We start from the raw sequence: 14,551 nt of genomic DNA, 5'->3' as shown, positions 1-14,551 counted from the left end.
AACATAAGACTTTGTACTCAGGACAAAGTTAATTTCTTTGCCACATTTTACTTTTTACTTTAGTGTCTTATGACAAACAGCATGCACATTTGAAAAAAAAAATCTGTAAAGCCTACCTTCCCATTCTGTCAAATAGGTTATAATTGTGGAGTAACTAAAATGTTGTCGATCCATCCTCAGTTCTCTTATCACAGTCATTAAAATCTGTTTGAAAGTCACCACTGTCCTCATGGTGAAATCCCCAGATTTAGGAAGGACGCATGTATGTTTGTAGTGACTGGGGGTAATTATGTCTCTTTAATTTATTTAAAAAAAATGTATCTACCACCAATAGATGCCCTTATTTGTGAAGCATTGGAAAACCTCCCTAGTCTATATGGTTGAATCGGTTTGAAATTCACAGCTCGACTGAGGGACCTTACAGAAAATTGTGTGGGGTACAGAGACGAGGTAGTCAAACAGGGTAAGGCCATGCAAATTAAGCAAACCTTGACTCCTAAACGTATTTAGGCTTGCCATAACTTGAATAGTTGACTCAAGACATTTCAGCTTTTAATGTTAAGCTATTTTATAAAAATGCCTAAAAAAGTAATTCCACTTTGACATTATAGGGTATTGTGTGCAGGCCAGTGACAAAATCCATTTAAAATCCATCAGCCTGTAACACAATCTGGAAAAAGTCCAGCAGGGTGAATACTTTGACGGCACTGTAGTTACACTATGACATCAGTACTGTAGCCACGTCATATTCTATTATCAACAATAAAATGACACCGACATACATTAGAGAGAAAAAAAAGACATCCTCACCAAAGTTAGCACTGACCATGGACACCCCTCCAATCAAACACACAGTGATGCAGTAGTACAATTCTGACCGACTACAGTGAAAATACTCCTGCCTTGTTGCAGCAGTGACACCCAGTGGTTTGTGTAATGACTGTCACATGGTGTGCTTGTGTACAGTTGATGCCACAACAGTGTTTGCCCCACACCTGTCATGGTCACTGCAGAGAAGCCCAGCTTCTCCAGAATCACCCAGGGAGGCTCATCCACATGGTACTCCCAACTGTAAATGCAATTATCTAGTTATTATTTGCCTTATTATGCATCATAATAGAAAGTATGTACCTTGCAAATCCATGGCAGACAAAAGGCTTTATAAACAAACACTATGGTGTTTGGGTATTTGTTGTAAATTCATAAAGAAACTCAAAGTAACACCAGGGCATTTGTTTGCCCTATGAAGGCATGTTAAAACACTTGTTAGACTGCACATTCTGAGCTTTAAAAAAAAAAAACTGTAAATTATTCAAATTCATCACAAGTTGTTTCTAAATGTCTTTCTGGCTCATAAGTAGTTTATGGATGGGTCTGAAAACTCACCACCAACCCTTGTTGGACCAGTCTCCTAAAGCACAGTGACAATGCAAGGTAAAATTACATTTCAATGACCTCCCAAATGCAATTCGGCATTTGGACTGACATTTTTCTCATTTGCTATGGCAAATTAGTTCTTACACAAATTGCAGAAATGCCACAACACATGTTTACATTAAATTGAGAATTGTGTAGCTGTAGTTACATAAAACACATTGTAGCAGACATACATGTCACCAGTGGTGGAAGGTACTTAAGTCAAAATAGTTTAAAGTACTCCTTAAGTAGTTTTTTGGGGCATCTGTACTTAACTATAAAAATGACAACTTCACTACATTCCTAAATAAAATCTAATCCACACATTTTAACTGACACAGCAAAGTGTTGAAAACATATTGAATGCTTAGCAGGACAAGAAAATGGTCCAATTCACACACTTATCAAGACAACACATGGTCATCCCTACTGCCTCTGATCTGGTGAACTCACTAAACGCAAATGCTTCTTTTGTAATTGATGTCTGAGTGCGCCCCTGGCTATCCATACATTTTAAAAACATGAAAATGGTGCCACCTTTGCTTATTAGATGGAATTCGAGATGATTTATACTTTTACTTTAGATACTTAAGTAAATTTAGAACCAAATACTTTTACTCAAGTGGTATTTTACAAGGGGACTTACTTTTACTTGAGTAACTATTGATTAAGGTAACTATACATTTTACTCAAGTATGACAATTGGATACTTTTTCCACCACTGCATGTCGCTCGCAACATATGCATAAATCAATGATGAAAATAGAAATAGGCTACTGACCAGGCAGAATAGTGTGCTGATGAGTATCTATGCATCCTTAAAAAAAAAAACTTTCCAGATGGACTTTTTGATGTCGCTCTCCGTGTGGAAAAATAACGCTCGGTGGTTGCTTCAGATGATAGAGCTAACTGGGTGAGTGGTTTGTGCACTGATTAAAATGACAAGTGAACAGACACTATCTTTAATATCCTTTAAGGCTATGTTACAGTAAAATGACAGATTGTTTTAAACTCTGTCTGTGAACTTGTCATTCGTGTGCTGAGGAAATATTACTGGAAAACCCGAAAGATATTGAAAAACATGTTTTCCTAGATACATTTTCACTCACCAAATTAGTTTTGCGGTTTCTCCAACCCTTTTGCTGGACATTTCACTCACCAAATTAGTTTTGCGGTTTCTCCAACCCTTTTGCTGGACACCTAACCTCCTGTAGATTTTCACTCCATCTCCAGTTTTAATTAAACTAATTCTTATCAACTAGCTAATTATTAGAATCAGGTGTGATCGACTAGGGTTGGAGCAAAAACCACAGGACGGTAGCTCTCCAGAAATAGGGTTGGATTGCCCTGGTCTAGTTCAATCAAATGTGCTACAAACAAATGTTACACTGGAAAAGTAGCCTAAATGATAAATACAAAAAATATTATTGACTTGCAAGAACCTTGCCTATCATAAAACCGATGTTTGGTGATGATAATTTAAATAGCTGGGAAACAATTTTTGGTCGCAAAATAAATCTCCCAAAGACATTTAGAAACGTTTATGGAAACATAGTTTCTCGACGGAATTATTCATATGTGACACGTTTCATGGAGTCCAGCATTTTTATCTTCCCCCTCCGCACAGATCGAAATGCAAGCGAATGTGGCGTTTTAAGGTTACTGTTCTTACATTATACCAATTAAACGTATCTTATCAGCAGGCGGGAATAGAGTAGGTAGCTAGCTGAGATAATTTAAGAGCATTTTCCTGAAACGATTGCTAGTCGTCACACTGTCAGTAGTACCACGATGCGAGCGTCTTGATTTGACAGCTAGAACCGAGGGTGACGATATTAATCGTTCCTAACTAGCTAACATTGCTTGCTAGCAGATCTTTATTTTATTTACAGCAAATGCTAAATATTGATTAACAAAGCTAAAGATGTCAGATAGCTTGGCGTTATTGATTGCAAGATAGCTATCTAACCTTAAAATTCAGCGTTTATTTCACTCTATCTATGCTAGTAAGCTAGCTAGCTGTCAGATCATTTCGAAAGCAAAAGTGGCTAACGTTATCAATATCGCTACCATGAGGGTTTTCGAGACGGACAGAAAGTTATTGCCAGTACCCTATAAGTAATTTATCTAGCTAGCTAGCTAGAAATTTATCAATAGACCAAGGAAATTATCAAACAAAAACTTAGCTAAATAAGATAACTAAAGAAGTTGCTATGGTCCCAATTTGGCACAACATGAAGCCGTTAGGGAGAAATTGGATGATAGGACTGGGTGTAGGAGCCACCGCGGGTGTAGGCTTGATTACATTAATAATCTACAAAGAAATTAGTAGAAGAAGATCTCAAACATTATTACTCCACACTAACCCCCCTGAGTACTTGATAGACAGCCCAGATGGAACACCCCTTCAGATTGAGTCACTTGAACAAGGTAGGTGGTAAACACTGCATGGCATAGCAGCATAATCTGAGACTATGTCCGTTTGTGTGTGTGTCTAGCTGTCTGCACGTTTGTAATGAGTATCCCCCCCCCCCCCCCCCCCCCCCCAGACAACCTAGCTATATCTCTTCTGTCTCTGTTTGTCCCTCCACAGAGGTGGTGGCCCAGCAGCAGGCCCTGGAGGCGGTGGTGCAGGGGTTGTCCCCTGAGCAGGTGGAGCTGAGGAACCAACTGGATGAGGTGCTGACCTGTGTGTCTTCCCTCCGCTTCGAGGTGGCTGAGCTCAGGACTGGCCTGCAGGACATCGCCCAGCAGATTATCCAGGATGTCAAGTGAGTGGTGGTGTTTGGTGGTGGCCACATATCATGTTTCAGGTTTTTTGTTCAGTGTCTTTTGTTCAAGACATGTATGTTGAATGTCTCTTTGCTGCTCTGTGCAGGAAGGGTGTTGAGGATAGCCAGAGGGCACGCAGACGCCGCCACATCATCAGCCATCGGGAACGCACTGACTCCATGAGCTCCAGCTCCATCTATTTCTCTGCCAGTCAAGGCGTGTATGGAGGGGAGACCAGCGAGGGAGGGTAAGATCAGCATGGACTGCAATCACTGGGATAGATAGCATTGTAAGAACATGACTAGCATAGGACTAATTGTCCACGAGCCACCCACCAAAAAAGGCTTCAGAAAAGGCATTCTGTGACCCAGAAAACAACAGTTTCAACATCATTACATTCCTTAATTTTATGAATATGAACACTGTGTGGTTCAAACTTGTAAAAGTTGCACGTTAAATATTAAAGCAAAGGTACAATTTTGAAATCATAGTGCATTTTGGGTCATTTCCCCTAGCAGCAATGAGGTTGCAATTGTTACGCACATTTTGTTGTCCATGCTTGCAGAAAGCAAGGTATGTACCGGATCTGAGGAATCCGAAATAATACAAGATAAAAAGCTGTTGAAAGCTGCTAAATTGATTTCTCAGATGCCAGAACAGCGCTTTATGTAGCTGTCGTGACCTTAAATGTTTTGTGAGCTGTATTATCTAGAAAACGATGTGCTGTCTTTAGTTTGGCTAGCAGGTAAAATAATGATGTAGGCTAAATACACCTGCCAAAATGTCTTAGATTAACTGAGAACCACTGTATATGGTTAAAACATTTATTTGTTTTGTGTTTCAACTGGATCTGTGAAGGATCGGTAATGTGTTGCTTGAGCTTATGCAAGGATGGGCACTGATCTCACATAGTTCTGTGAGGCAGTGTGCAACAAAAGTAACCAAGGTGAAACATGGCAATGTCGGAACATTGCTAGGGAAATTACACAAGATGCGCTATGATTTTGCGACATAAAATCTTCACTTTTGTTAAACATAACTAATGTGCAACTTTTACAAGTTTGAAACAGTGTTCATATTCATAACATTACCTATGTAATGTTTTTGACGTTTTGTTTCCTGGGTCACGGAACAACACCATTTTTGTGGACTATACTTTTGTAGTGACATTAACTGTCTGCCTATACTGTCTCAGGTACTCCACCGCCAACGCTGAGTCAGACTACACGGATCGGGACACGGATCGGGAGACCGACAAGGAGGCAGAAAGAGAGCCGGAGGAGGATTCCGATGAGGACAAGAGCTGTGCCACGACCATCACTCTACGCCAGGAGGACTCCCAGGAGGAGGGAGAGGAACCACAGGAGGAAGACGAAGATAATGATGATGACGATGAGGAGGAGATGTTGGAGGTGATGGCTGAAGTGCCAAGTGGGGAGTTGGCATTACTCCTGGCCCAGAGTGATATCCTTCATACGGGTGACGCTAGGCTGAAGGCAGAGGGCTTCCATCTGCTCCTTGCCAACAAGCTACAGGTCAGTCCAAATGAAAGGAGTCTGAGAATGTGAATCTTTTGTGGCAAATTTTATTTTCATGTTTCTGAAGTTGAAATATTTTTTTGTTCAGTCTAGCTACATCTGTCATATTTTGTTTTTTTGTGATACCAGTATGGCGACAGCAGGGAGTTTCTATGGCGACTGGCCCGTGCCTACAGTGACATGTATGATTCTACCGAGGACAAGCAGGAGAAGAAGTCTTATGCAGAACAAGGTAAAGAAAACATTTGATTTTGTAGTGAACTCTCACTTTAACATGCACTGTCAGATGGTTCGCTTTTGACCTTTGATCTATTCTCCACAGGTCGGGAAGAAGCAGAGTTTGCTCTAAAGAAGAATGGCCTGAATGCGGAATGTCACAAGTGGTGAGTCACTGAAAACCGTCAGAGATGTTGTGCTGACCCTTTGCAAAATGGTAAAATATATATTTTTAATCTCTTTCAATACTCCACAGGTTTGCTGTTCTCACAGGCCTTACCTCCCAATATGAGACTATGCATAGCAAACTGAAAAGCAGTCACATTCTAAAGGTGTGTTTTTGTTACTCTATTCAGAATCCTATTGGAATAGTCATCCAAGTCCTCCGTTCATAAAGTGTAATCTATATCAGAAAACAATTGTGAATGTCAAGATCTACACTTTTCTAAAATGTTGTAAACGATAAACAATGAAAGTGACTTTTGTATGCACTATTCACCCTTCCTTTGTGCTAGGAGCATTTAGACCGAGCGATTGCCCTTAGGGACGATGACCCATTGTGTTTCTACCTTTTGGGGCGCTGGTGTTATGAGGTAAGCTGAACAAGCTTTTTATCCCAAATCCTTATCTTGGGACTTGACTGAAAAACAACAGCCATACAACCAGTCCTATGCTAACTAAAACGTGTTTCCTATCCTTTTTCCTCTGTAGGTTTCCACTCTTGGCTGGCTGGAGAGGAAGGCGGCAGCTGCCTTGTATGACAAACCACCAACATCTACTCTCGACGACGCCCTTGGAAACTTCCTCAAGGTACTTAATCAGTTGCCCAAAGCCAAATCGACTGCTAGCCTCTATACAGAAGGGATAAAAATCATTTAAATGTTTTGTCAGTTTTATTTTTTTATTCCACCTTGTTTGATTTCAGGCAGAGGAGCTGAACCCAGGATTCTCCAAGACAGTGAGACTTTACATCGCCAAGGTATTGGAAATGCACTTCTGTAGACAAGATCAATTAAACAGTGGATTTCTCCAGTTTGTAACTAGTGTAAAAGGTAACTTTTTTGATCCTCTGATTGTTCTCTTGGTGGTTTTGATTTCTAGTGTCACAAGGAGCTGGGGAATGTGTCAGAAGCCAAAAACTGGGCCCTGTTGGCGTTGAAGATGCCTAGTGGCTCCAGTGAGGTAAGCAAACATTCCTTTGAGATGGAGATGAGCACTCACTGTGCACACAGGGTTGACTTTGCTAGGCAGCACTTACCTTTCTTTTCATTCTTTAGGAGGAGGATAGTGCTAAGTTGGAGGCAGAGCTGGGAGCCTTGATTGACAAAGTGACTGAGCTCTCTCTTGACGGTGGGGACAAATAGCGCAGGACACAGCAGTTGCCACTGGATGGCCATTGGCAAACTAGTCTGCTCATCACAGGCCACCCAATCAGCTGTGTAGTAGAAACGTCTACCGACAACTTTCTCTCTCCTCAGTACGCCAAGTAGATATTCAACTTCCTATGTCACTGAATCGATATGGAGTGAGCTATTTATATTGCAGTCACATGACCTCTCAATTGGAGTAAGTACCTTTTTCAGAATGATCTTTGCCTTTCACTTCACTTAATATGCTATGTTTTCAAAGCACTTTCATCTAACCGGTACTACTGTAATTTAGCATGTTTGTTTCTTGCTAGTGTTGACCAAATGTGTGCATTGTGTGGAGAGTAACTTAGATCGGGACTAATTCCCCTGTACAAACATAAGCCCTACCGTTGTTTAGATGGTGTTGTGATACAATGTTGACAACCTATCCTAAATGTAAAATCAAATTGGATCAAAACATGTCCCCCTTTAGCCTCACAGCTCATATAGATAGCAAGATTATTATTAAAGATTTAGTGTAATGTTTCAATGACCTAAGCACAAGTCCAGTCTTAAGTCCATGTAATAGCATTTTAGAAGCATGGACCCTTAGGTTGTCTACTTTATTTCATTCCAGAGTGTTATGCTGCCTTTGATTTGTTTGAGAAAATGTTTACCTTTGATTATTTATTTGTTTGTTAAAGATAACGTTTGCTTGACACTCATTGCATTTATATTCCTCCATTTGCTGGTTTCAATAGGGCAAGTTATTGCTTAACATTCATATACACATTCCTGTAAGTGAGAATGTGTTCGCAGTCAACTTACCTGGTAAAATAAAGTCCTTTAATGGATGTCCTGTCATAATCTTTCCCTGTGAGTTGTGAAACTGGCCTGGTTTTGAAAAGCATTTTATTGTACTGATCCCGATACTATAGGAAGGATTTACTTGCAGTATATTCATGATCACTTCAGTTAAATGCATCTTTGTTTATTCACTGTCCGTATGGTAATCTGTTGCCAAAAATGATCAACAATTGCCATGGTATTTTTTACTGGTCATTAGTACAATTGGGAAATTATGATTTGTCAACTGTCAGAATTCAAATAACTTCAGATGTAGACCAGAGACAGGGTATCCTAATGGTTTTAATACAATGCATCTTATACAGAAAGTATAGTTCTGTAATGATAGGGAAAATGGAGTTTCAAGGGGTCTGTACTTGTATGTTTACTCAAACATCTGCTCTTAATAACAGAATAGATCTGATATACAGTGGGAATGTCAAATCCGAAGAACACTTGTAGAAAACCAGACATCCTTGAAAAACCGAAGTCACAATACAACACATTTCTTAAATAAGTCCATATCCTCCAGTGGCGTTAATACAAGAATTGTCTATTGGTTTGGTGAAAAAAAATCCACATTTATGTGAAGCTGAGCTCCCTCTGGTTCTCAGCTTCTTAGGGCCATACAGATCTGTATATAGTGTTGGCCTAAGCATGTGCATCACTGAGTTCTTCTGGGCAATGGGCAACACTCCATGCAAAGTAGCCATTATGGCCAGCATCTCCCATATTAGCCCTTACCTCAGGGAAGTGTACACAGCCCAAGAGAGCTGCCATTGTGCAAGTCTACAGTGGCGGGTGAGGGGCATGGCCTCATGAAATGCAACCATGCTCTCACCTCCTGGCATGGTTCCAACTGAGCTCAGTCCTTGGCATCACCCACCCCGTCTGCGTTGATGGCAAACATGGCTTCAGACTCAGGGAGGCAGGGTGAGTCATAGATTTTGCAGATCCTCGTCTCCCCACGGCCTTTCCTCAAGTACAGTCTAAAAACAAGGAGAGGTTTAGCTAAATTGCTCTAGAACATCAGGGGCTTAACAAGTGGCATGCTATGTTAGAAACCATTAGAACGTAACAGATAGGGAGCAGAATGTAAAAAACCGAACCCCCAGTCTTTATTCTGCAACGCCCAATGTGGTCAATGGAGCTACTCACCGTGTAGTGGACGCATGTGCCATGATGTTGCCCCCGATGGGTTTTTTAGGGTCTGCAGAGAACATAGCAGCACCGTCTACCTGGGCCACCACCTGATTGGTTATCACAACGGCAACGCCAAACTGACAAGGCGAGAGAGACTAAGTTTAGCATTATGACTATACTGTGAAGAGAGTTGTGCACACACATAATGGGCCCATAAGGTAGTGTTCAGAACATTACTGACAAATCAATTGTATTAATATATCGACACTAGAGTCATGGATAAGGAATTCAGCAAACAGACAAAGCCCCTGTAATTCTAACCCTGGCCTTACTTCATCTGCTAGTCTCAGCAGCATTCTCAGGAAGCGTCCCAGGTGGCCTTGCCGTGCAGCGAGCTCTCCCCTCCCTGAGTAGTCTGTCCTGTAGAGGGCCATGGCACTGTCCACTATCAGCATGGCATACCTGAGAGAGAAGGGGCCATATGGTTAGAGATGTATAGCGTTGCAGACTGGGTGACCAGAGGGTAGTGGCCTTATTCCAGATCACTTCAATTCATGTCATAAACAATACTATCAACATGGAAGGAACAAAAGGAATGGGAGAAATAGAAAAACATTTGAAGGATCAAAACCCTCAGGAACAGGGTTAAGGGAGGGATAGATGGATCGAGGAGAGGGGGAGGTGGATGAGGGATAGGGGGAAGAATGGATAGGAGAGGATGGATGGATGGGATAGGGGGGGATGGATAGGAGAGGATGGATGGATGGGATAGGGGGGGATGGATGGATAGGAGAGGGGGGGGGGGGGGATGGATAGGAGAGGATGGATGGATGGGATAGGGGGGGATGGATGGATAGGAGAGGGGGAGGTGGATGAGGGATAGGGGGAAGAATGGATAGGAGAGGGGATGGATGGATAGGAGAGGGTGGGGATGGATAGATAGGAGAGGGGGAGGTGGATGAGGGATAGGGGGAAGAATGGATAGGAGAGGGGATGGATGGATAGATAGGAGAGGGGATGGATGGATAGATAGGAGAGGGGATGGATGGATAGATAGGAGAGGGGATGGATGGATAGATAGGAGAGGGGATGGATGGATAGATAGGAGAGGGGATGATGGATAGATAGGAGAGGGGGGGATGGATAGATAGGAGAGGGGGGGGATGGATAGATAGAGGGGGGGGATGGATAGATAGAGGGGGTGGATAGATAGGAGAGGGGGGGGATGGATAGATAGGAGAGGATGGACAGATAGGAGAGGGGGGGGATGGATAGATAGAGGGGGGGGGGTGGATAGATAGGAGAGGGGGGGGGGATGGATAGATAGGAGAGGGGGGGGATGGATAGATAGGAGAGGGGGGGGGGATGGATAGATAGGAGAGGGGGGGGGATGGATAGATAGGAGAGGGGGGGGGATGGATAGATAGGAGAGGGGGGGGGATGGATAGATAGGAGGGGGGGGGGGATGGATAGATAGGAGAGGGGGGGGATGGATAGATAGGAGAGGGGGAGGTGGATGAGGGATAGGGGGAAGAATGGATAGGAGAGGATGGATGGGATAGGGGGGGATGGATGGATAGGAGAGGGGGAGGTGGATGAGGGATAGGGGGAGGTGGATGAGGGATAGGGGGAAGAATGGATAGGATGGATGGATAGATAGGAGAGGGGGGGTGGATGGATAGGGGGGGTGGATAGATAGGAGAGGGGGAGGTGGATGAGGGATAGGGGGAAGAATGGATAGGAGAGGGGGGGATGGATAGGAGAGGATGGATGGAAGAATGGATAGGAGAGGGGGGGATGGATAGGAGAGGATGGATGGATAGATAGGAGAGGGGGGGATGGATAGATAGGAGAGGGGGGGATGGATAGATAGGAGAGGGGGGGATGGATAGATAGGAGAGGGGGGGGATGGATAGATAGGAGAGGGGGGGGATGGATAGATAGGAGAGGGGGGGGATGGATAGATAGGAGAGGGGGGGATGGATAGATAGGAGAGGGGGGGGATGGATAGATAGGAGAGGGGGGGGATGGATAGATAGGAGAGGGGGGGGATGGATAGATAGGAGAGGGGGGGGATGGATAGATAGGAGAGGGGGGGGATGGATAGATAGGAGAGGGGGGGATAGGAGAGGGGGGGATGGATGGATAGGAGAGGGGGGGATGGATGGATAGGAGAGGGGGGGATGGATGGATAGGAGAGGGGGGGTGGATGGATAGGAGAGGGGGGGATGGATGGATAGGAGAGGGGGGGTGGATGGATAGGAGAGGGGGGGATGGATGGATAGGAGAGGGGGGGATGGATGGATAGGAGAGGGGGGGATGGATGGATAGGAGAGGGGGGGATGGATGGATAGGAGAGGGGGGGGATGGATGGATAGGAGAGGGGGGGGATGGATGGATAGGAGAGGATGGATGGATAGGAGAGGGGGGGGTGGATGGATAGGAGAGAGGGGGGATGGATGGATAGGAGAGAGGGATGGATGGATAGGAGAGAGGGGGATGGATGGATAGGAGGGGGGGATGGATATGAGAGGGGGGGATGGATGGATATGAGAGGGGGGGATGGATGGATAGGAGAGGGGATGGATAGAAGAGGGGGGTTGGATGGATAGAAGAGGGGGGTTGGATGGATAGAAGAGGGGGGTTGGATGGATGGATAGGAGAGGAGAAGAGGGGGGTTGGATGGATGGATAGGAGAGGAGAGGGGGGGGTGGATGGGGTCTGACCTAGACTCTGCCATCATGGCTGAGGCTTGGTAAAGCAGCTGGGTCTGGTGGTCTGTGTTAAAGGCCCTAGCGTAGGCTACGTTGTCCAGAACGTCACTCCCAACAAGTCCATACCTAATTAAAAAAAACAGTACATTCTAGTGTGGTACAGTTTTTTGAAGGAAGTACTGCATGTACTATGGTAACTCTGAACAGACAGAAATTGATGTGCGTTATTCCTGTAGTGGAATAGTGTTGCTCCAAATTTCACTCAGTGTCATATGTGTCAGTGTCATATATATAACCCAGTAGTTATTCCATTGTTATTGTGTTGGTCCATGAGAGAACTCACCTCTCTGCTACAGCCAGTAACCTCTCTGGTCTGAAGGTCCCCTCAGTGTCAATGTACATGGCTTTGCCCTCTCCACCACCCTGGTCAATGGGCAACTGAGTTGGGGGAAAACATTACAGAACAAGAACACAAACAATGTTCTGAGAGTGCTATTGTCATAAGATGTCAGCAGATGTGATAGGAGTATACAGCCAAGTCTACCTTTGTTAGTGCTAAATAATGTCATCATGGCAAGTACCTGACAGGTGACTGCAAGGGTGTGGCACAGTTGCGTCTTTCCTGTTCGGAACTCTCCAAACATCTCTGTGATGGAGCCCGTCTCTATCCCACCTGAGAGAGAGTGATAAAGCCTTTCATACCCATGATAGTGACAAATAAAAATGGGCAAGTGGAAAAACAGAGTCATGACTAAGGTTCTAAGTAACTGGTAAAGAGACTCCATCCTCACCCTGTAACAGCTTGTCCAGCTCTTTGGACCCAGTGGAGATCTGGATGATTTCAGCTCTGCGTTGGTGGAACTCTGTTGCTGTGGTGAAGCCCATGGGCACTAGTTTGGCAGCTTCAGCCTGAAGGAGTTACCATAGAGGTATAGGAACATCATTCAGTCATAATAGCAGGCCTAATATCAGCTGTGGGCAACCCAAAATGAGCAGAAAATAACTCAAGAGATTGGTAAATTAAGGTGACCTAACCAGGACTTTGTCTGCTTTGGCCTCACTGATCCCCTTGATGTTGAGCAGCTCCTTCTTGGGGGCATAGGCCACTGCCTCAATGGTGTGGAACCCTGCATCCTCCAGTTTCTTTAGGTCACTGGCACTGATGCCACATTGCTGAGTGGGACATTGCAAATTACACTACAATCATGCATTTGACGTTTAGACATTTTAATATTGATTGTCAGTTCTGCCTAGTACAGAGAATATCCTCAGTCAATATCAGAAAAAAACACACATCTAATACTGTAGCCAGATAAATGAGTATGGGCATAAATGCTCCAAAACCTACCTCAAGTCTGCTCAGTGGCTGTGGTCCAAAGCTCTCCTCCTCTACCTCTGCCTCTACCATGGCCTCGCTTCTCATAGCCATCTTTTTTTTATTGACAGGCGAGGTATGTCTGTTAAGGTCATAAAATAACGTCAAGTTGTTTTCACAGAGGGTGAAACTGAAAGGCATATAACGTTAGTCGTTTCCTTCTGTGTTAGTTACTGAGACACACTCAAATGCTATTAAACTTGATCAAGATAGGGTTGTTTTCTTGTTGGAATGGAATCCAAAATTATTCTAGTTAGCTAGTTTACACAACTGAAAATTGCAACTGACTTGCTAACATAGTCAAGTTGTTGATGACTTTTTCGCATCTTGTTATCACATAAAAATTTACTTGAACATATAAGACTTACCTAGATAGTAAAAACACCTAACGTTAAATACCGAACCGTCTTTGAATATGACCGATATTGTGTTATGAAACGTAGCTATCTTACGCTATTTGTTCAGCTGAGCCAACAATGAAATGGTCTGTGACATTGCTTTCGTGTACTTCACTAAGGCTGAGTTATCCACATTTCGCTCAAAATAGTCGCTAGCTTATGTTAATTTAAAGTGAAGAATAGGATGTCCAATGTTACAATAACAGCGTCCACTTACCACCAGTTTCTCTTGATTTCCTTGAACAAAAATCTCCCGCTCGTAACTCAATTTAGCTATTGAGCGTGCTACGTAAATACGCTGTCCTTTCACTCGAGGGTTGGGGTTTCACTAGTAACCACAGCCACAAAGTTGGTCAAAACAACATTCGCTCTTTGGTCTTAATTCCAGGTTAGGCGTAAGGCTAGAAATATGTGAGTATGGTTAGGGTTAAAATCACATTTTAAGAAGAGAAACTAGAAATATGCGGGGTTTATGACTTTGTGTCTGTGGTAACTAGTGACGTCCAGAGCGCTGGGATTCTTCTTCATTTCTAATATAATAGTGGGCCGAAAACAAACGTTAAGAGGTGCATGCCGCCACCTACTGTACCCGGGTGTAAAGTCAATCACAGATCACAGATATAAGAATTGAACGAAACATTAAATGTCCAATGCAGCCTTTTTATGACAATATCAAATCATTTCTGGGTAACAATTAAGTGTGATTGTTTTTCAATTAAAATAGTCAAATAGAAACAAAAATAGCTTCTGCACAAAGACATATTTCTCAACAAAGAATTTTGCT

General features: G+C 43.4%; 2 protein-coding genes across 3 annotated transcripts; one reads left to right on the top strand and one right to left on the bottom strand.

The window, feature by feature from the left end:
- The first annotated feature begins 2,743 nt into the window (after window positions 1-2,743).
- On the top strand, window positions 2,744-8,146 carry rmdn3 (regulator of microtubule dynamics 3). The gene is made up of 12 exons (XM_020455235.2): window positions 2,744-3,846; window positions 4,010-4,187; window positions 4,295-4,435; window positions 5,384-5,723; window positions 5,856-5,958; window positions 6,049-6,109; window positions 6,199-6,274; window positions 6,458-6,535; window positions 6,654-6,752; window positions 6,868-6,921; window positions 7,044-7,124; window positions 7,220-8,146. Exons 1-12 carry the CDS (start codon window positions 3,630-3,632, stop codon window positions 7,304-7,306), a joined length of 1,515 nt encoding a protein of 504 aa, XP_020310824.1. The 5' UTR covers window positions 2,744-3,629; the 3' UTR covers window positions 7,307-8,146.
- Window positions 8,147-8,420: 274 nt separating this feature from the next.
- Window positions 8,421-14,288, bottom strand: LOC109866720 (DNA repair protein RAD51 homolog 1). Of its 2 annotated transcripts, none has more exons than XM_020455531.2 (10): window positions 13,985-14,288; window positions 13,343-13,451; window positions 13,030-13,167; window positions 12,786-12,903; window positions 12,576-12,667; window positions 12,338-12,432; window positions 12,007-12,120; window positions 9,613-9,742; window positions 9,296-9,417; window positions 8,421-9,126 (listed from the first exon to the last, which is right to left on the bottom strand). In XM_020455531.2, the coding sequence occupies exons 2-10, from the start codon at window positions 13,421-13,423 to the stop codon at window positions 9,003-9,005; spliced, it is 1,014 nt and encodes a 337-aa protein (XP_020311120.1). In that variant the 5' UTR covers window positions 13,424-13,451; window positions 13,985-14,288; the 3' UTR covers window positions 8,421-9,002. The 2 variants fall into 2 exon arrangements, with proteins under 2 accessions (XP_020311120.1, XP_031656423.1); XM_031800563.1 differs by lacking the exon at window positions 13,985-14,288 and adding an exon at window positions 13,738-13,756.
- Window positions 14,289-14,551: the final 263 nt, after the last annotated feature.

The sequence above is a fragment of the Oncorhynchus kisutch genome, linkage group LG21 (genome assembly GCF_002021735.2).
Source record: "Oncorhynchus kisutch isolate 150728-3 linkage group LG21, Okis_V2, whole genome shotgun sequence".
Classification (NCBI taxonomy): domain Eukaryota; kingdom Metazoa; phylum Chordata; class Actinopteri; order Salmoniformes; family Salmonidae; genus Oncorhynchus; species Oncorhynchus kisutch.
This window is presented reverse-complemented; position numbering and strand designations above follow the sequence as displayed.